Below are 21469 nucleotides of genomic sequence, written 5' to 3'. Positions count from 1 at the left end.
GTGCCCGGCCAGCAGCCACTGCTCTCCATTCTGCCTTCAGAGCTGGGAGGTGATGTATGTACCTGTGGGGATAAACGACTACAGACACAAAGAGCGGAGGCCCAATCAAATACATTTGAGAACCACTTCTGTAAAGGAATCTTGCCTGTAACCAACATCATGCTTCCACACTGATCAGGGTGTTAGTGTTTTGTTTTTTTGTTACCAATGGTTTTACATTTTTTGTCACGGTGTAATTACAAAGAAAGACATTAACGTGATTTTGCTAATCAGGCTCTTGTTGGCACTAATTTTTCTGACTTTTTTCAGGACCCATGTTTTCTCTAATCCTTAATTCTCAGTACAGCATACTAATTGCTGTTACAGCACCAATAGAAAGCTGTGTTCCACTAAGCTTTCTTTAATTATGATTGAGGTCTAGGCCTTGAGGCTAGCCCTTTTAACATGTAAGTGCCTCTTAAATGATTAATGATAAATTTTCCAGATTTACAAAAGCAGGGGTATGTAATGAACCGAAAAGGCATATATTTCTTATACCTGCTGCTCCAAATACATGTATCCTATTAACTGCTTTTCCGAAAACGTTGTCTTAAATTATCACCTTTGCTCCCTCTTTAGGGTTTCACTTTTAAAAAATAATTTTCTGCTACGTATGCTAGTTTTTGAAGATATTAAACGAGATTCTTCCCCCGCCCCCACTGTCCATTTTACACTTCTACATGATCTTGCAATTATAATGCTGAATTTCTGACATCACAATGATTCCATGGAAAAAAATTGGCACAAACACAAGGTTATGACTTTACTAGAGGACCCAGGAAAAAGGAGACGAGTTTGGGGAAAGGTGGTGGCCTTTCACAGTATCTGCAATGATAGCAAAAGAAAATAGTTGCTGAAGCATATTATTTGAAAAAAATGTCCGGGCATGTGAAAATTCCTCTTTAAAGGCCTGTATTTCAGCAGGCCCTTGGATTTTTTACCCTCTTTATCAAGCTGCCCTGAAACATGCATATACTGTGGAAAACTGAATGGAGTTATTTCCCTTTTTCTTTTAAAAGTGACTCTTTAAGATTTTGTGAGGATGAGGAACTCTTGTAATTAAAATCAACCAGCGATGGCATCTGGGGAATTGAAACCTGCATTTTATTGCATTCATATGAACCCCCTGCTGTATACAACCAACCTAGTATTTTTGAATTTTTCAGTGAGTCCAAGAATACTAATGACAGTTTTGGATCGTGTAGACTTTCCCACTTGTCCTATGCAACCGCCACAGGATATGTGGAGTTTGGCACTATCCCAGTGGCTTAAAGTCTGGGCTTCATGCTACAGTGGTAGCATGTGGAGTCACAGTTACACACCACCTGAAAGAATCCACCGGCAAATGATAAACATTTCTGGGTCTGGCTGATTTTCTGTGAACCTCCAAAAGAGTTTTGTGTTTTTAATGTTTTGGGCTTTTCCCCAGTACAAAGGCCAAATAACCACAGTTGACAGACAGTGGTGTCTTTACTTTTATATTTACTATATGTTAGCCCGTCAGCATTATTCTCTGATGAGACATTTCTGGAGGAGACTAGAAGGACAAGGGAGGGAATGCCAAACTATGAGAGGCCTTATATTGGAACTAACTGAGGATATAGAAGTAGAGTCTTCAGATATTTTCATATGTCCAAGATTCGATTTCATATTCAGAGCCTTTGTTTCTGATTATAGGTCTTTTGGCGCTGGAATTACCTACACACTATAAAATGATTGTATTAGATTTTAAAACTCCGTTTTTTTTTATCATCAACTCTACAACAGAAGAGTTTGGTCTATTAGTTTAAAGACTTGCTTTAATGTTTCAAACCTTCACGTGGTAGAAGTGAACTTGATGTTAAAGGTTTTCAGACATTTGTTTTTTTGTTGAAATTATGTATGTTCAATTGCAGTATTTTGTATCATCCTTTGATTACAGTTTAAACTGTCATATTGAGGGCAAAGGCATTATTTCAGTTCAAAGACTTCTTTCAGTAAACATTCACCCTGACAGTCATATTGCATTAGTTTATCCCAATAATATTTACTACAATAGGTCCTTCTCTTCCTCTGTAGAATTACCTACTGTGCATGGTGTTTTTCCATAGGAATTTTAGCAACTGCAAATGAAAATAAGTATTTGGGTTTTGACTGATAAACCTCCCAGTTTAATGAACTGGTTATTTTTTGTACATCCTTATGGTTTTTTCTGACTCTTCCCATTTTTTGTGCTGTACATGCATACTGCACACTTTAAAGCCCTCTCCTAATGAGCTTAAAGTGCAGTAAACAAGATATTTGAATGAATAGCAGCATATCTGCTAACTGTGCTAGTGGATATACATAAGAAAGAGATTATTTTCATAATGCTAAGAGTATTTATAGGAACTATTGCCCATCTTTCATAAACATTGTAACTATGGATGGATCTTTACTTTTCTAATTCAGTAAAGTTGGTTTAAAGCTTTGCAGATGTGAGCTTTGTCCAGATAACAATTGAAAATCCAAAGAAGACAGATCTTTGTATAAATTGAAACTCTTATTTTGCGTAAGAAAACTTGTTTAGACAAATACATTTAGTTTTGGAAACTACGTAATTTCTATGCATTAGCAGATGTCATACATGTTGAATTCATACTGGTTCATGGTTGTCTTGACTCTAAGGCCTGGTTCACACACAGTAGGGTTTAGCTAGACAACTCTGCATAGTAGTCCAAGTGACATCTCTTCAGGTATTCTCTCCTCTGTGTGCACATTGGGCAGATTGGCACCACTTGCTGCTTTGAACTCAATTACATGTGTTGATACTTACGTGCCAAAAAAGAATATCTGAGTATTGGATAAAAGGAAGACATAGGAAAGTTGTCTGTCAGTAAAACAGATTAAAATGTACGCTAAGGACTCAACCACTCAGTGCATCAAACAGATCTCAGAAAAATATTTGGGCACACTTTTATTACGAACCCATAGCAAACAGTGAGAAAGAAAGTAATTCACAAAAGGGGTTCCAAAAAAAAGTTCAGCACAAGTTGTGCTTCTTCCCTGAGAAGGGGGCTGCAAGTCAAAGGTGTATGAACTTGAGTAGTGAAGAATGGGCAGTACACACTTTGCTTGTGTTCATTCGGCATAGGTAACCCCTTTGATTGTATAAGAGAGATCTGAAGATAACTTCAATACGAACTTTGTTTCCTACCCTCATCAGGATGTTGCTCAAACAGCTTAAAATGCCACCATAATAGACAGCAGCAGGCAAGAGAGGTGGCTGGTTTCCTACTATGGTCATGGTGTGGGTCAGAGTAGGTTGACACATGTGACAGATGATATGTCTGACTGTTATTCTCTAATTTGTAAATGGTGGTTATGAAAGCATCAACAGACAACAAATAAGGAATTGTTTCTGTATAGATGAGACGTTATGGGGTGGTTAGCTTCCCCATTAGAGCTCTTCTCTGTGTCAAAGATCAGTGTTCTCTCAATGTTCAGTTCCGTTAGATCATCATTGTGTTCTATAGTCACTGAATAGACTGGGACACAATCACACTATCTAGGTCAAGATGTGAGTTGCCAAAGCATCCATTCTAAATACTGTCTGAGCACCATTACTACTTCAGTCAGATTTGGGTTCTTCAGCAGGCTGGTTGTGGTTTTGTTTTATTTTTGTTTAAGGCTTTTCTACCCAAACATACAGAAATCATTTGGTGAGAAGAGAGTCTAAAATGATTTTCCAGTAACTGATGCCAAGTTAGGTTAGTTGTAGGATCTTCTAGTTCATCTGAATATCAGACACACGTGGTGTTTTCATTACCATTGGACACAACTATTGGAATGCAAAATTATTTGTAATGTTGATGCAAATGATAAAGGTTTCTCTTCTGTAGAGGAATTTCTAAGGAAACGGATCTTCATTCTTTGACACATGAATATGAATTTTAGGATCACAAGGATGAATCAAATAATTTTATAAATAAAACATGTAACTACTGAAATGACTGACAAATCTTTATAATGTAACTTATTTAAATAGTGTCTGATCTGCAAAATATCCTACATGCCTCATGCAAACCAGTTCTCTCTCTCTCTCTCTCTATATATATATATATCAATACATTCTTCAAATTTCTTTAAAACTTCCAAAGATATTTTGTGCCAAAAACTTTAGGCTACCAGCTATGGATAGATTTTTCTGAACAGCTTTGCAGCAGTTCAATCTCAGTTTCACAAAGGAATGTATTATAGTTTCCACATCAGAAGGAGAAAAACAACGAAACGTCCCACATCGTGAGGGAAATGGCATTCTGCCCCCATGCGCTGACTTGAACAACCCAGCATAATTTCAATTTTATGATAACATAACTGCAGCCAATTCTGGTTATCCAGTCTTGAGTATCAGTAATGCTGTCAGGCCAGATTGAACCGGTTCATGATGATACAAAGTACTACCACTTCTATACAAATTGATTCAGATGTACAGCTATTGATCCATTGAAGCCAATCGTAGCTGCATATGCTCAGATGTTCTTAAAAATCAAGCCACTTCTAATCTAGGTGCTTAAATTGAGATTTAAGATCATAATTTAGGCATCCACATTGAAAAAGTTGGCCTTAGTTTGCAGCCCTTACGGTTGCAGAGATGTCAGTGCAGTGCTGCAGTACAGACTTCTGGCAGCGCAGCTGGGTCAGTCAGGGATGTGAAGAGGTGTGATCCCTGACCCATCACAGCTATGTCAGCAAAAGCTACTAGTGCGGGTCCAGTATAACTAATTTCCCTTGGGGGGCGGGGGATGCAGTGAGCTATACCAACCAAAGCACGGCTTTGCCATTATAACTGCGTGCATGCTAGGAGTGCTTTACTGGCACAGCTATACCACCAAAGTGCTCCTAGCCTGAGTCAGCAGATAGATCAAATGAAACATTGGCTCAGAACCTCAGTAGCTGACACCATCCATTAGCTTTCTGCAGGAATGGAAGGCCCTAATGCGGCACAACTGCTGTAGATCCACGGCTTCTGGAGAATCAAGGAACTTCACATTGAGGCCCTTGGCATAGTGGGGGCAATGCAGAGAAGACCCTTCACTACATTGATCTTCACGTTCAGTACATGGGCTATTAAAATTGGCACTGTGATTTTGTACACCTTGCAAATGTACTAAAAGTTTCTAGGGGAAATCTATAAATCATTCCTTCATTGCTGCCACAGAACATCACTCTTCATACAATTAAAATTTAATGTCAATGCTTTGAGATTCTTAAATGAAGTGTCATACAAAAACAGTTAAATAGGGTGAGAGAGACAATGACCAGGAAGAAATCTGAATTGGAAAAATACCTTACACTTCAGATATTTTTGTGTTATTTCAAAGTATTCATTCAGATCTTTGTGTTTATGTGTATATGCAGTTTTGACATTTACTCTTTTTTTATATGAAACAAAACAGAGGAAAGATTTTTCTTTAAAAGTAATATTTCATAAGTCAGCTGGAAACAATTGCCTACTAGTTATCTCCACCTTTAAAACTTTTATTAGAACTGAGTTGTTTAGGATGTCTGATCTTCTCTTGGTTAACGTGCATAATTCCAAAGGACCCTTAATTATTTAGTTTAGCTGCATCTTCTGTAATAAAGACTCTGATGACATCTATTTCATTATCAGTCAAATGCAACTTGACCATAAATATTTATTATATTATTAAAATCTTGTTGTTGTTGTTGACTTTGTTGCAGTTTTCTCTTTTTAACGTGTTTTCCCCCCAAAATGGTTTTGGCCATTTCTATAGTCTGAGCTTTTAACAAATACTTTCCCTGATTTATCTATTAAATTTTAATTGTGGATTTTACTGAAATGTAATGTTGGAAGATTTAACCATGTTCAGATGAGTACATAGAGGGGCATGCAGACGGTTGTGGCAAGAGATGATGCCTGTTCTACTACTTTGTGTAATATTGTGCATTTAATGAAAGGTCCACTGCTGTTTTAATTCTTCACATTTACAAACTGGAAAACATGTTATATATTCCTCAGTCTAAACAGCGGCAAATCCAAAAGAGCAACTGTGCACATATAGATTGTTCCAATAGCAAATCCTTTAGCATGTTTGTACAAATGCAAAAATTGAATGTAGACTGCAAGAAAGGGCAAATGGTTAGTGGTTGTAAGTGAGGAGGGCTTGCCAATTAGGTAGTCTCTGATTGATTGTCATGCTGTTTCTGCTTGGGGTGCCATGTTTGGTGGTGGTTTTTATTTTTAATTAAGTGCTTATCAATAGAGAACTCCTTGCCATTGTAAAATACCCCCCCCCCCAATGTTAATTTCTAATCATTTTACAGCCACGGATTCAGAGTACCTTCTGTTCGCACTCATGCAAAAACCTGGATCACAGTAGCATTTCCTAGTATTCAAGCGTTTGTAGAAATATATTGGAATTAAATTCCATCAGGAACTTTTCACTTCATTTCTGTATTTTTTCAGTATATTCCTTCCTCCTCATTCCTCCAAGATTTATAATTAAGGCGACGAGTACGTCACGGTGGTCGGAAGTCGTGGAATCCGTGACTTCCAGAGACCTCGGTGACATTGAGTGCCACAGCGGGGGACCCCGTAGATCCCAGCCTGGGTCAGGGGTCCCTCCCAGCCACTGGGCAGGGGTGGGAGCTGCAGTGGGGCAGAGTGCTGGACCCTCCTCTCTCCCCATTTTGACAGGGATGGTTTTAGTAAAAGTCAGGGACAGGTCACAGGCTTCCGTGAATTTTTATTCATTGCCTGTGACCTGTCCATGACTTTTACTAAAAATATCCATGACAAAACCGTAGCCTTATTTCTAATCTGTAGGTAATAGTCTTCCATTCTGTTAAATTCTCATTTTATTGATATGCTCTATGGAAAATATATACAGTAGCCACAAATATGTACAGGCAGTAGCTGTATATCTTAGGCCATATTTTTTTAAGCTCAGTTCAATTTCGGCATATCTTGCTGTTGACATATGTGCATCAACTGAGATGCGGGTATATTGGTGTAACATTGGACTTTTTTTTGCTATTACCTGTGCAATCATTTACTTAGAAGCACTGAGTTCAGTTTGTTCAATTTTCTGTTAATATGGTTGACTCATTACATATAACCCTGGGTGTCCGGTATCAAAGGTCGCCTTGCGTGGCCCCGCCCACCCCCAGACCCTATCCTGCTTCCCGGAGCTGCACTGCGGGTGCTCTTCCCCTGTGGCCAGGGCCATAGGCTGGGGTTAATGGGGGCTGACCTGCAACCAGGGACTCTGCCCAGCGCTCCCGGACTAGGGAGGGGGGCACACCACCTGGTGCTCCGGGGCTGGGGGTGGGAGGACCCTTGCCACCTGTCCACCCTTCTGGGGCTGGGGAGGGGGGGCCTTGCCAGTCACAGCTAAATGCAAGGTGGAACAGATTGTTTAGCATAAGTAGTTAACACACATTCTAGGGAACCATTCAAGGTAGGGTAGCCCGTTAACACCTCTGCAGTCCTAGGACAAAAAGGGGGGTTAGTGGGTTACAGATTGTTGTAATAAGCCATAAATCCAGTGTCTCTGGATAAATAACCCTGATTTTTAGTGTCTAGCAGAGTTATGAGTTTAAGCTCCCAGGCTCATCTTTTAAAAGTGTTGCATCTTGCATTTAGCTGTGATGCTCGGAGTACCTTTCCCAGACCTGAAGAAGAGCTCTATTTTGCTCGAAAGCTTCTGTCTCTCACCAACAGAAGTTGGTCCAATGAAAGATATTACCTTACCCACCTTGTCTTTCAGATAAATTTGCACTTGCAAGAGTACTGCATGCTAAAAATTAAACAAGACCAACTAAATTTAAAGGAAGTAAAACTACCAATAAATACGGAAAAACCTATCATTTGGTATATTCCATGTATATTTATCTTAAGTTGCCCATACAGTTACACAGTTTTAAATAGATAATATTGTGGAATATTATTCCATATCAGATATTCTGGACATGTTTCACAGTTTTCACTCTTTTTAATGAATTAAGTTTTTGCAATATTCATATTGAGGTTTCATATTAACCAGTTTATAATGCAAAACGTGTACGACTTTGATTATTATTACTGCTTCTGATTGTTCAGTGCTGCATATAAACAGATGTGAACATAGACAAATATACAATGTTAATAAGAAACTTTTAAACCATATGGTGTGCCTAAAATTAGAGTCTTGCAGTTGTGTAATGAGAACCTTCTGTTCAGTAACCAGATTCACATGAAACACAATCTGCTTAATATACTCTGGCCAATGCTGTCATTTCCTTGATCAGGAAGGTAAGCAGAAGTGACAGACTGCCTTTCTAGAGCATCTTTGCTATATAGAGACTGTCTCTGCCTTCGATTAATGCAGAGAGCTTGTGTTCTGATATAACACTTCGAATTCATTGGTGAAAAACTATGGTTTTCAACTCCTTGTACTTTGCTGTTGCCACTTCTCTAATTCTTTTCAGTAATGAATATGCAGTCATTTGTAATGGTTTATATTTTAGTTTATATGCATCTTCCTTAATCCTGCCTCTTAACTTTGTTTGCCTCTCACTGTTTGTTAAAGTGACTTCTCAGACTGACGAGGTGAGATGTAATAACCCCATGCTTACTTTATTTACGTGTGGACTGCAAAGCCATTTGTATTATGAGCAGTTTCCATTGACGTAGGGCTTGAAGCTGATAGTGTTCTTACTCTAGATAGTTGCAAACAAAAAAAATACCTTGATTCTTTTACAATACTGACCCCAAAAAATTAAAATGACCTTTCACTTTCATAGAGATTGACCTTTCATTTCTTCATGATTACCACCTCTTGGTTAGCTCAGTACTGTTCAGTAAACAGGGCAATGAGCCCGGGAGTCCTGTAATACATCAAGTATCTGATTCAATGTTCTGAAGGAGTGGATTGATGTAATTTCATTATTATTACACAAGAACAGCCTGTGAAGATGAGTTGCAGTGCCTTAGTGACTGCTGAAGAGAGGTGCTTTATGATTAGTAATATTTATTTGTACTACGGTTAGCTCATAGCATCCTTGATACTGTGTACAAATGCGGAAGGTTATTTTAATTTTTTGTTCAATATTCAAAAAGCACCAAGCTACATCGGGAAAGGTGCTATCCTAGTCCCAAACAATTTCCAATCTGGGAACCATTCTGACAATTAGATTTGCATTGTCACAAAATATTTCATGTATTTGTAAGGTAGTTTTAACGTGGAAACAGTGTTTTTGTAACCATTGTTTGTAAAAACCCTTAAGTTTTAAAATAAAAAGCAAGCCACTTAGCATTAACTGAGACTTTGTTGGCATGTTTAGCCCACATGGCAAAGAATTTGACTGGTAGAGTTGAGGCCCACTGGCAGGACACTGCTGCTGTTTGGGCTGTAATTGGTTTGTGAATAGAACCTCTCCAGAGCTGTCAATTCTTTCTTTTCAATAGCACTACACATTCACTTTATATGACTTCATATCCTTCCAATATCTTTCTTTTCTTTATTTTTATTTCTTATGAGAATAAACCTGGCTGGAATTAATCTGATTCAGCAAGGGAATGGGTGAATTCTCTAGTTAAATGCCCTGATATGAAGGGAGTTTTGTTTGACTTGTCTAAGCAGGCCAGCTAGAATGCTGTGAACAGTCTTGAATTATCCAGTAATTAATCTATTTTTGAACAATGGGGAGGTGAGGTCTAACATTCCTTACTGAAGAGCTGGGAAAACTGTATTTTAATTAGAGCTTGTCAGATATTTTCCAATGAAAGAGTTTTGTTGGAAAATGCCAGTTCGTTGAATCCAATTTTTTTTTTATGAAAGAGAATTGGGTTTGACAGACTTTCACAGAATCACTAGCAGCTGTGAAACTGACAAGAATGTCCAGTTGAGTCAGCAGCTGCCTCTCTGGGGAAACACCTTGTGTCTGTTTCTAAAATACCTTTTGATTTTTAAGCTTTCTGATTCACAAGAAATTTTGACAAATTTGGTTTCATTCCAATTTGGAACGAAACCAAATTTTGAAATGCCATAACTTCTCGTGAACTGGACATCCCAAGTTTCTGCCAGCTCTAATTTTAATAGGGTTAGGAGATGACGTCTTAAAATCAGAGTTGTAGAAGGAATAGGTTAGTTGAATGCAGTATTCTGTTAAACTCATCAGTTCTTTCCTGTGAGAGGGAAGAGGACTGCATAGTCCTGAAGAGTCAAGCGGCAAATAAGAGACATGCAATCCCTCTGTCATTTATGTGCAGTGAGGCTCTCGGCTCCTGAGGCTAGTCAGACGTGACTTCTAATGATGAGTGCTTGTAATCTGTGTTATCTGCTTTTATCTTTTTGGAAACCTAGCTGCTGCTTCGAGTGATGGGTCCCTATTTCATTCCACTGATGGTGCGCATACACCCGGAGCCAGAGCATTTGAAAGCAGTGTCCATTGGTCTGCGCATGCACCCTGGCTCACCTCGTGCTGCCCACCGAAGGGATAAAGGGCGGGGTGAATCTGCTGCCTCTCCAGTTCCTTCCCACCACTGCATGGTCTGGTTTAGACCCTTAAGTGTTTGCAACTTCAGCTTCGTTCTACAAAATAAGAAGAATCTAGTTTGTAAATAGTTTAACGTTTTTAATAGCTTTTACGGTTTAGCATTACATTAGTCTCTTGGGAGGCCCCTCCCTCTTCCCACCCGGTATTCCATTCGGGTACCAGACTATGCCCAAGACTTTGGGCTTCACACTCTGTGCGTCCTGCTTGCAATCCTTCTTGGTCAGTGATGACCACCAGTGCTGCCTATACTGCCTTGGGAAAGCTCACATCATGGTGAGGTCCAGTATCTGCCGATTGTTCCCTAGCTGTACCTGACAAGGGCGGGAACTTCATCTCCACAAAAACCTTGTGGAGAAGGCCATGTGACCCCAATCAGACCCAGGCCAGGGAACCCCCTCTGTACATCAGTCTGAACCAGAATCATCCTCATCATCTTCCCTTAACCTACATATCCTCCACCATCAAAAAGGCCCATACCAGTTTGGAACCAACCTCTACCTCATCTAACTCAGAGCCACTTGTACCCCATGCCATGGGGTCCCCCACAATCAACTATCAACCCCTTCTACTAGCCGTATTGGGGGACTAGGAACCAGTATCCCCTGCAGGGTCAATCCAACCTGCCAATGAGCCACCCCTTGCTTCCCTGCTAAGGGGATGATCAGATCTGGCAGAGGAGGAGGAACATTACACTAAGGTTCTGGCGCTTCCATCATCCCTAGACGAAGCAGTGACTTCTAAATCCCCACCCCCCTGAATTATTTCAGGCAGTTCCGGGGACTTCTCTGCAGAGTTGCTGGAGAGCTGCTGATTTCTCTCAAAGAGATCCAAGACTCCCAGCACAAACTCCTAGACATCCTGCATACTTCCGGACCCAACAGAATAGCTCTCCCTGTTAATGAAGCCATACTGCAGCCAGCTAGGACAGTTTGGCACACCCCTGCCACCTGTGCTCCTACTCCCGAAAGGGCAGAGAAGCATTATTATGTGCTGGCCAAGGGTGTGGAATTTTTGTTATCTCACCCCCTCCCAATTCGCTGGTGGTCCATGCTGCTTCTGAAGGGGCTAGACAGCAACATCTCCAATCTACTCCTGCTGACAAAGAGGGCAAAAGCCTGGATCTGCTGGGAAGAAAGGTCTTCTCATCATCCAGCCTTCAGTTCAGGATAGTCAATTACCAGGTGCTACTGGCTGAATACTGTTTCCTGAACTATGCCCAGTTTGCAGCATTTACTGACAGCCGTCCGCAACAGGACAGAGCAGAGTGATAGCTAGGACCATCCTCCAATCTGCAGTCAATGCTGCTGATACCTCCTCTACAGCTATGGCTACTCCCATCATCATGCACAGAGAGTCATGGCACCATGCATCAGGGTTCCCTAGGGAGGTCCAGAATACCATCGGGGACCTGCCCTTTGATGAGTCACACCTCTTCAACCAGAAGATGGACAAGTCCCTCCATACCCTGAAGGATTCCAAGGCTACCCTCCATTCACTGGGGATATACATACCTCCCCCTAAGAGGAAGTTTCACCGCACATCGGTCAAATCTACATATGTGGCTCAGCAGTTTTTCTATCAGAGGTCCTATGAACCACCATGTAAGAGACAGAGGGTTCAAAAGTCCCACTTCCCTACACCCCCTGCAACAGACTCAGGATCTCAACCCCCGGCTCAATGTTATTTTTGATGGGAGCTCGAGAACCTCAAAACACTAAGCCCAACATCTCCCAATCCCCACGCCATTTGGGGGTCATCTAGCACTCTTTTTCAACACAGACAGTTGGTGCTGAACATCATCCACTCTGGCTATATGATAGAGTTTGCATCCCTACCTTCTCCACACAAAAAAAAATCCTCCCCACTCCCTTTTGGGGGCCACTCTCATGAGAGTATTCTCAAACAAGAGATGAATACCTTACTGCAGTGAGGAGCAATAGAACATGTCCCTTCTCAATACCAAGGGGGAGAGTTTTATTTGACTGACTTCCTGATACCCAAAAAGAAGGGTAGTTGGAGACTAGTTCTCGATCTCCATCATCTCAACCTCTTCATTCGCAAACTCAGATTTGCATGGTCACATTGGCAACAATAATTCCATTTTTAGAAAAGGGATGTGGATCACAGCTCTTGATATGAAGGATGCCTACTTTCACGTAGAGATTCATCCCACCAACAGACACGGTCTCAGATTCATAATAGTCTCTGACCATTTTCAGTACAGAGTAATCCCCCTTCAAATAGCGACCTTCTCAGAGTCTTTACCAAGATATTCTCAGTAGTAGTGCTCCACATCAGATTTTGTGGTCTCATTGTCTTCCCCTACCTTAACAGATGGTTGCTTCTTGCCAAGCCTCGCCGGGAAGCCTGTGTCTCAACTTCCATGATGTTACTACACCAACTCTCTTCACTGGGAGTCACAGTAAACATTGAAAAATCTGTTCTCATCCCCCTACAAGCTCTGGTCTTCATTGGGGCAACCTTAAATTCTATCACCGCAAGAGTGTATCTCCCCAAGGACAAGTTCCAGAGCCTGAACAATATCATAGCTCATGTCACAAGCAACCCTCAAGTACCGGATAAGCATGTCTCTCTCTCTCAGGTCATATGGCCCCATGCACCTATGTCACCCTGTTCACAAGGCTCCACCTTCGTTGCCTTCAAGCTTGGCTGCAGTCAGTATACTGCCCAAGCTGTTATTCCATGAACCTCATGGTAACAGTTTAGGTCAGGGTACTGTCTTGTCTTCCCTGTTCTGGTGGGCAAATACTCATCAGATATGCGTGGGCGTCCCCTTTCTCCCTGCATCTACAGACTAGGACCATTATTACAGATGCATCCCACACAAACCGCCACACAGCATAAGGTGCCTGAACATCTCAAGGATCCAGGGTGCACATCATTATTCTGGAGTTGCAAGCAGTATGGAAGGCATGTGAATCCATTCTTCCTTTCATCTATACTCACCATGTGCTTATAATGTCAGACAATGTTACGACTGTCTTCTACATCAACAAGTGGGGGAGTGCAGAAGCAGTCAGCCTCCAGAACTAGTGTATCCCCAATCAAGTCATCCTATCAGCAGCCTACCTTCCTGAGGAGCCAAACGTGCTTGCAGATTCCCTCAGCAGACACTGTGTGGTCGACCACGAGTGGAAGCTCCACAATTTGTTACTCCGCAATATTTTCACTCTATGGGGGACCCCAACCAGGGATCTGTTAGTCTCTCAAGCAAACAAAAAATTACTACATATTACTCCAGAGGAGCCTACATCACCACTCCCAGAGTGATGCACTGCTTCTTCCTTGGTCAGACCAGTTCAACTATGACTTCTTCTCCTGCCATGAGTTCTACACAAAATCCTGATTGCCCCCTTCTGACCCAGACAGTTCTGGTTTCCCAACCAGATGCATGTCATCCCAACCACCAATCATCCTCCCTACATTCCCCAAGCTTCTCGACCCAGTGGAATGGCAAGATCAAGCACCCCCATCTGTCTGTGCCACCTCACAGCTTGGTATTTGGATGGGCATCATCCTTAGAACGTTCATGCTCCACAGCCATATGAGACATCCTCTAGAACAGTGGTTCTCAAGCAGGGGTACACATGCCCCTGGGGATACGCAAAGGTCTTCCAGGGGTACATGAACTCATCTAGATATTTGCCTAGTTTATAACAGGCTACCTAAAAAGCACTAGCGAAGTCAGTACAAACTAAAAATTCATACAGACAATGACTTGTTTATACTGCTCTATACACTATACACTGAAATGTAAGTACAATATTTATATTCTAATTGATTTATAATTATATGGTAAAAATTAGAAAGTAAGCCATTTTTCAGAAATAGTGTGCTGTGATATTTTTGTAATTTTATGTCTGATTTTGTAAGCAAGTAGTTTTCAAATGACGTAAAACTTGAGGGTTTTCCATACCAGTCAGACTCCTGAAAGGGATACAGTAGTCTGGAAAGATTGAGTGCCACTGCTCTATAATAGTAGAAAGGACTGTACTAGAAAATATTACCTAGCTAAATGGAAGCACTTCTCTTCTTGGGCACAACAAAGAGGCACTCACCCAGAGACTACAAATATTCCTCTCATCTTGGACTATAGCCTATCTTTGAAGACATCAGGTTTGTCCATCAGCTCCTTGCGAGTGTACTTGGCATCAGTCAGCACATACCATCCACCTTCTCAGGGCTACTCAGTCTTTGCACATACACTGACCAACAGATTCTGGAAAGGCCTAATAAGAACCTTCCCACCTACTCAGAAGCCTACCTCCCCAGTGGAACCTGAACCTTGTTCTCTCGGTACTCAAAAGGCACTCGTTTGAGCCTTTAGCTACTTGCTCCATGTCCCTCCTTTCCTTGAAGGTCGCTTTCCTTGTAACCATCACTTCAGCGAGAAGAACTGGCAATCTTGGAGCAATGATGGCAGATCCTGCATACACTATATTCCGTAAGGATATAGTGTCTTTACATCTACACCCCAAATTCACCCCTAACGTAGTTGCAGCATTTCACTTTAACCAATTCATTCATTTACCTGTGTTCTTCCCAACACTGCACGCTTCCTCAGAGGAACGAAGACCACTCCCTCAGTGTTTGGTGGGCATTGGCTTTTTACCTACAAAGAACAAAACCAATCAGGAAAACTCAGACTGTTTATCACTGTAGCAAAAATAGTCACAGGGCACCCTTATTTGTCTTGTCCACATTCAACTTTAGACTCTATTCTTTGCCATGTTCATATGTAATCTTCACTAACTTCATCAGACCACCTGAATCAGCCAACTGTACTGTTTCATCTGCATAGTGAATGTCATTCACTCATTTTTCCATTCATCTTAATACTTTTTTCGGTTATTTTAATCACTTGCTATAAATGTTGAATAGTCAGTGACATACAACCGTGTTTCACTTCTCTCTTGATTACTGTTAGCTTTTATTTGTCACCAACTGTAATCACTGTCTGATTCCAATATAATTTGTTTTATTACTCTGAGTTCATATCCCTCAATCCCTACAGATCGAAATATATTTGAGCAGTGCTCTGTCAAATGCTTTTTGAAAGTCAATGAAACACAAGTATACTGTTCTCCCCATTTCAATTGATCTTTCTGATATAAGCTTCAGGTTCATAATTGTGATGCCTTTTCCATGTTTGAAACTGTATTGTTGTCCGCTTATTTCCTTATTAGTCTTCCCTTGTATTCAGTCTTGAACAATTTGCAGAATTATCTTAGAGGCATGCTATACTAGGCTGATTGTTCTGTAGCTTGTACAATCCATAGGACTGTTCTTTTTGGGGGGATCTGAATATGCAATGAGGTGGTAAAATCTTCTGGTAATTCTCCTGTCTCAGACATATTTTTCACCACCTCTGACAGAGCTTTCAGATCTTCATCCCCTTATACTTTTTAACAGTTAAGTTGGTATTACATCATAAGCTAGCGCTTTTCTGTTCAGAAGTCTTTTTATTGGTACCGTGATTTCTTCATCCATTATTGGCAGGCTTGCTCTCTAGTTGAGGTTTTTCAGGCCATGATATATTCTCACCATCTCTCATTCTTGTCTTTAGGGTCTGTTAGATATTGTCCATTTTTGTCCTTAAGGGTAATATTAATAATCTTTCTGTAATTAAAAGTCACTATAGCAAACTTGTTCAGAGTTGTAATAAATTAGTCTAGACAGTTAAGATATCACAACTACCATATAAATAAGCGATTATGCAATTGTATAGAAAAGAGGGGAAAGTTGTAATGTGGCATGCAATCTGCTAATAGTGTATTTCATATCATTCCCCATTTGATTAAGGACTCTTTCCCTCTAAAACGATATGGCCCTGGCTACATTATACACGATGACACATTCATCGTTAGAACCCATCCAATGGTAAGGGAATCCTGTCAAAACTGTTTAAACTGTACCGATCTTGACAGGTGTCCATAGTCAAGTGTTACTTCAAGGATTTTAAGTGTGGTATTTACATATTTTTTCCAGTCACTTTTGCTGCAGTGTGAAAAATGCAGAGTCCGCCAGTTTTCAAAGCGGTGCAAAGATGCTACGATAGACACATTTTTGCAAGACATATGTGTCTGAGAGAGAACTGCAGACCAACTTCCTTGAGTACTGAACATGGAAATTTCACCCCTCCAGAACTCTGAGTTTTTCTGAAATGTATGTGGTGTAATTCTGATTCTTCTTTTCTCTAGGAGGACTTTCGGAATAAAGTTGAAGATTACATTAAGCGGTATGCAAGATGATGAAGGAAGACTGATGGCAGGACCATGGATTTCAAACTATAGAGTTGTCTTTATAACTTATAAAACAACAACAAAACCCCCAGATTGTACTAGTCCTGTGTCCATGTTGTACTGAAGAAAAAAAACTAACTTCGTAATTGTCCAAGGTAAATGGACAGTTCAACATAAATACAGCAAGAAATTGTGTATGTTGGTTAAAAAAAAAGTTGTTTGCTTACTTTTAAAATGTTTGCTCTTCTGAAACTGTACTGTATATCTTGTTGATGAAATATGCTTGAGAGTTAAAAGAAATCACTATTGAAGTTGTACTACACTTTTCTTCTTGCCTAGTAAAAATAGTGATGCATTTCTGGAGCACTTCAAGTTGGCAATAAAATGGTCTCCCTCTGAACCAAATTATACTACTATTGCCTTTGATGGAGCAGAAATATCAACTTTTCCCAGGAGTCACTAGAGCTTGTCAGAATGCATAAAATCAACTATCTAATACTGAAAGTCTAATGATTATATTTAATCTAAGTACATTTTGGCACAAATTTGTGACTTGTACAGTGCTACTTTGAGTACTTTTAGTTTGTATTGTTTGTGCAAAATAGTTGAGAAATATAAGCTAATCCCTAACCCAAAAGTCTAAATTCGTAGTATTAGGGAAAAAATTATATATTCTGTGCAAATGCACCAAAAGGCTAACTTTTCAAAACAGGCCTTTCAGATCCAAATGTGGAGAGGAAAGTTTTGGAGACTGTTACATAAATTGACAGTGCAGTTTGGATTAATTTTCTGGTGAATGACTCAGGGTGTTCTGTAACCCTGTGCCCTTGAGAGCAACATACTAATAACGCATATAACACACTGCACCATTGTTATATTATTCCTGTGAGCCTAGGTTTTATTTATTTTTAATTGTGCGGGGGGAGGGGTTATGCTGAAGGAGTGATATGCTATAATCCCTCTTCTTGTAAGTAGCTATATATCAAAGAAGAGTAAGGACATGTGAAAGCAGAGATCCTCCTGCAGAGAATCCGTTCAAAGCTAATGGCATGAAACATTTGGAATCAGTGCTGTGAAGAGTATTGTGTATCGTATGCCATCGCTCCCTATTACTCACCTACGCTAATCAGAATGATGCTCAATATCCTGTTTGGCCTAATGAAAATCAATGGATATAGCCATAGACACATAAATGCATTGCATGGTGGGATCAGAGAGTGGAAATGGATTTGATTCAAGTTTTTATAAATAGCTGGAGCAATGAAATAAATGTTTGTGGTTTCATACAGATGGAATGTGTGTGTAACACTTTTACATTTTGCACCACTCGGAAGGCTACTTCATTCTGATTGTCATCTTAGTTTCTCCTCATTGCTCTTTGTTAAATGCTGGGGCTTTCGTTCGCTAGTGAAATTACCTATGATCTATCCAAAACAAACGTTACAAGATCACTGCCACATTCTAAACTTAGGTTATGCATTCTTCGTCTGCTGCTGCTTGTGGCTGGACTCTGAAAGGTATACAGGGCCCTATTGACTTCAGTAGGACTCCAAGGATCCAGAGCAGCTTGCAAGATGGGAGCCACACTTTGAGATTTAAAAAAAAAAAAACACTATAAAAGCTGCTATGTGAGAATAAAATCTATCCCTCCTTAATTAAAGTAAAACATGGATCATGCATTATTTTAACAGTGGATGCAGGAAATCTTTAATGCTCAGCCCTACGCAAAATGGGATTTCAGGCAAGTGAGAGCAAGGAAGCAGCCCTACATTTAATGAGAGGCTGCTGCTGTTCTTAAAGTTGTATAGAAATAGGATTCCATTAAGTTCAATAGAAAATACTGAAAGAAGCTGTGCCCGAAGCACCTCTGATACCCACTCTCTTACGAGGGGCCATGCACCTGCCAGGAAGAGGGGAAAGTGGTGCAGTTTTCTCGGAGCGAGTAAGTGCAGGCTTCTCTCCAGAAGCAGTGAGTGTACCTTGTAGCACTAAGTGGCAGATGACTGGAAAAGGGAGTGTTTCCTCATACAGATAGAGTTTGTGATGAGAATACTTGGTATTAATGCCTTGCAGTCACCATGCCCAGCACTCCAGGGCCAAGTTGAATATTAATAGTACATCAATGCTCGAGTTTAGACACTTGTATTGCAGTTCTGTCTGTAACGGAACGGGTCAGGCTGCCTGTGCTGGGCTGTCCATCAGAGACTTTGGGTGGTTTTAAGCTTCTCTGGGGCAAAGCATGCTGCAGTACTCCTTCGGAGGCCGCTCTAGCATGTTTCTGGGAATTGACGCTGTCTGTTACCCCTTTGTGGCAGTGGAGCTCCCAAACCCCACCACAAACCCCCAGGATACTCCCCCACTTTAACCATGCCCTTTCCAAGCACGCCCCCCACAGGTGTGACATGACTCATACAGGCATCTACTACCACTGCTCTACTGCCGCACAGGAGAGAGCAGCCATTTAGAATGCAAATGTCCTAAACACCGGCCACTCGCCGACCCTGCCCTGGTGCTCCATCTATGTTCATTCCAGGCTGGGTTGCCCCGCCTTACTACACTCCTACCTGTGGGTCCTCTTAGCTAGAGTGGGTGAAAATGGCCAAACCCAAGACCGCAGCTTGTGCCCTTCCAGCTCTGCTGTAAGGGGGAGAATGAGTAAAGTGCTCACAAGTGACCAATGCACCAGCTGGCTTTACTGGGAGGTGATGCTGAACCTAGGTCAAGTGGTTTGTACACCATTAAAATGAGAGTGACCACATGGAGGGAAATCAAATCTATATCTTAGATCTTACTAAATCAAGAAGTATAGGGAATAAGCAGGAAGAACTTGAGGGGCTAAGTAATAAACAACTGTGGCATAACAGACTTGGGATAATGTACATGACTGGACTATTGGTACAGAAGCATACAGCTTGCTCAGGAAGGACAGGCAGGGAAAGAGGAGGTGTTGCTTTATGTATACACTTGGACTGAGGGGAAAAGGGGTAAAAAACAAGGGGGAATGTCACGGTAGGGGTCCACTACAGATTACCTAACCAGGAAGAAGCAGTGGATGAGGCTTTTTTTTAAAAAACAAACAACAAAATCATCCAAAGCACAGGACTTGGTGCTGATGGGGGACTTCAGACATCTGTTGGGAAAATAAAGGAGGGCACTGATTATCCAACAAGTTCTTGGAATGTATTAAAGACAAGTTTTTATTTCAGAAAGTCACACAAGCTGCTGGGGGAGAGGTTGATTTTGACAAATAGGGAGGAACTGGTTGAGGATTTTAAAGTGGAAAGCAGCTTGAGTGAAAGTGATCATGAAATGGTGGCAGGGAAGAACAGCACAAAATGGAGGATGGGAGAGAGAGCTAATGGTGCAAATAATCAATTTGCAAACACCTAGAAAATGATATGTAACAGCATGGATTTGTCAAGACCAAATCGTATCAAACCACCCTAATAGCTTTCTTTGACATTCCCAAAGAGTAGGTATCAGTGGTTCACACTCTATTTGGGGGGGGGAGGGGGGAGTCCCACCAGGAGTAGTGCTGGTTCTAATTCTGTTCAATAGCTTCATCAATGATTTAGATAATGGCATAGAGCATACACTTACACAGTTTGCAATTTATACGAAGATGGTTTGTAAGTGCTTTGGAGGCTAGGATTAAACTTCAACCTGAGCTGGAGAAATGGTCTGAAGTAAATAGAATGAAATTCAATAAGGACAAATGCAAAGTACTCCTCTTAGACCAAAACAATCAATTGCAAACATACAAAATGGGACATGACACAGTAGAACGATACCACTCCCTCTCCCCTGTATAACAGCCTCTGTGCTGTTGAGGAAGATGGAAGTCTCAGGGAAGGAGAACATGCAACTGGAACAGAGGGAAACAATCCCATAATTGGGACCCTCCTAGATGATGATGTGGTCTCCTCTCACACTGAGGATTCGTCTCCGGGGGAGGGAACTCAGGTTCGAAGAAGAGAGAGATATTAGTAACGGGCAATTTGATCATTAGAAACAGAGATAGCTGGGTTTGTGATGACCAGGAGAACCGCATGGTGACGTGCCTGCCTGCTGTGAAGGTTGTGGATCTCTCGAACTATCTAGATAGACTTATGTATGGAGCCGGGGAAGTACCAATGACATTGGGGCGGATAGGAGAGAGGTCCTGGAGGCCAAATTTAGGCTGCTAGGTAAGAAATTGAAGTCCAGGACCTCCATGGTAGTGTTCTCTGAAATGCTTCCAGTTCCATGTGCAGGACCAGTTAACCAGGCAGAAATGCAAGGTCTCAATGTGTGAATGAGATGATGTAGGGAGGAGGGGTTTAGATTGGGGAAACTTTTGGGAAAGTAGGAGCCTATACAGGAGGGATGGGCGTCACCTAAACAAAAATGGAACCAGGTTACTGGCACTTAAAAGTCGTAGAGCAGTTTTTAAATTAAGGGCTAGGGGAAAGCCAACAGGTGCGGAGGAGCACGTGGTTTGGACAGAGAAAGCCCTTAGGGGAGGATCTACTAATGGAGATTCTCTATGTCCTAGTAAGGAGAAGAGTATAGGAGATGATAAAATCCAGGTAGGATCTAATGAAAAAAAAAAATCCCATTACATGATGTAATTGAATAAGAGACAGCAAAAAAATGACACATTTTTA

The 21469-nt window shown here is 41.0% G+C and overlaps 1 protein-coding gene across 2 annotated transcripts in view; it reads left to right on the top strand.

The window, feature by feature from the left end:
* The window catches only part of LOC113406991 (NEDD8-conjugating enzyme UBE2F), a 135075-nt gene extending 117245 nt beyond the window's left edge, over nt 1-17830 (top strand). For both annotated transcript variants that reach the window (XM_029912064.1, XM_026654011.2), the window contains one exon: nt 16782-17830. In XM_029912064.1, coding sequence (XP_029767924.1) covers nt 16782-16832 — 51 coding nt within the window. In that variant the 3' untranslated portion in view covers nt 16833-17830. The remainder of the gene's footprint in view (nt 1-16781) is intronic.
* The last annotated feature ends 3639 nt before the right edge of the window (nt 17831-21469 follow it).

This window comes from Terrapene carolina, unplaced genomic scaffold, assembly GCF_002925995.2.
Source record: "Terrapene carolina triunguis isolate 2854851 unplaced genomic scaffold, T_m_triunguis-2.0 Scaffold175, whole genome shotgun sequence".
Classification (NCBI taxonomy): Eukaryota; Metazoa; Chordata; order Testudines; family Emydidae; genus Terrapene; species Terrapene triunguis.
This window is presented reverse-complemented; position numbering and strand designations above follow the sequence as displayed.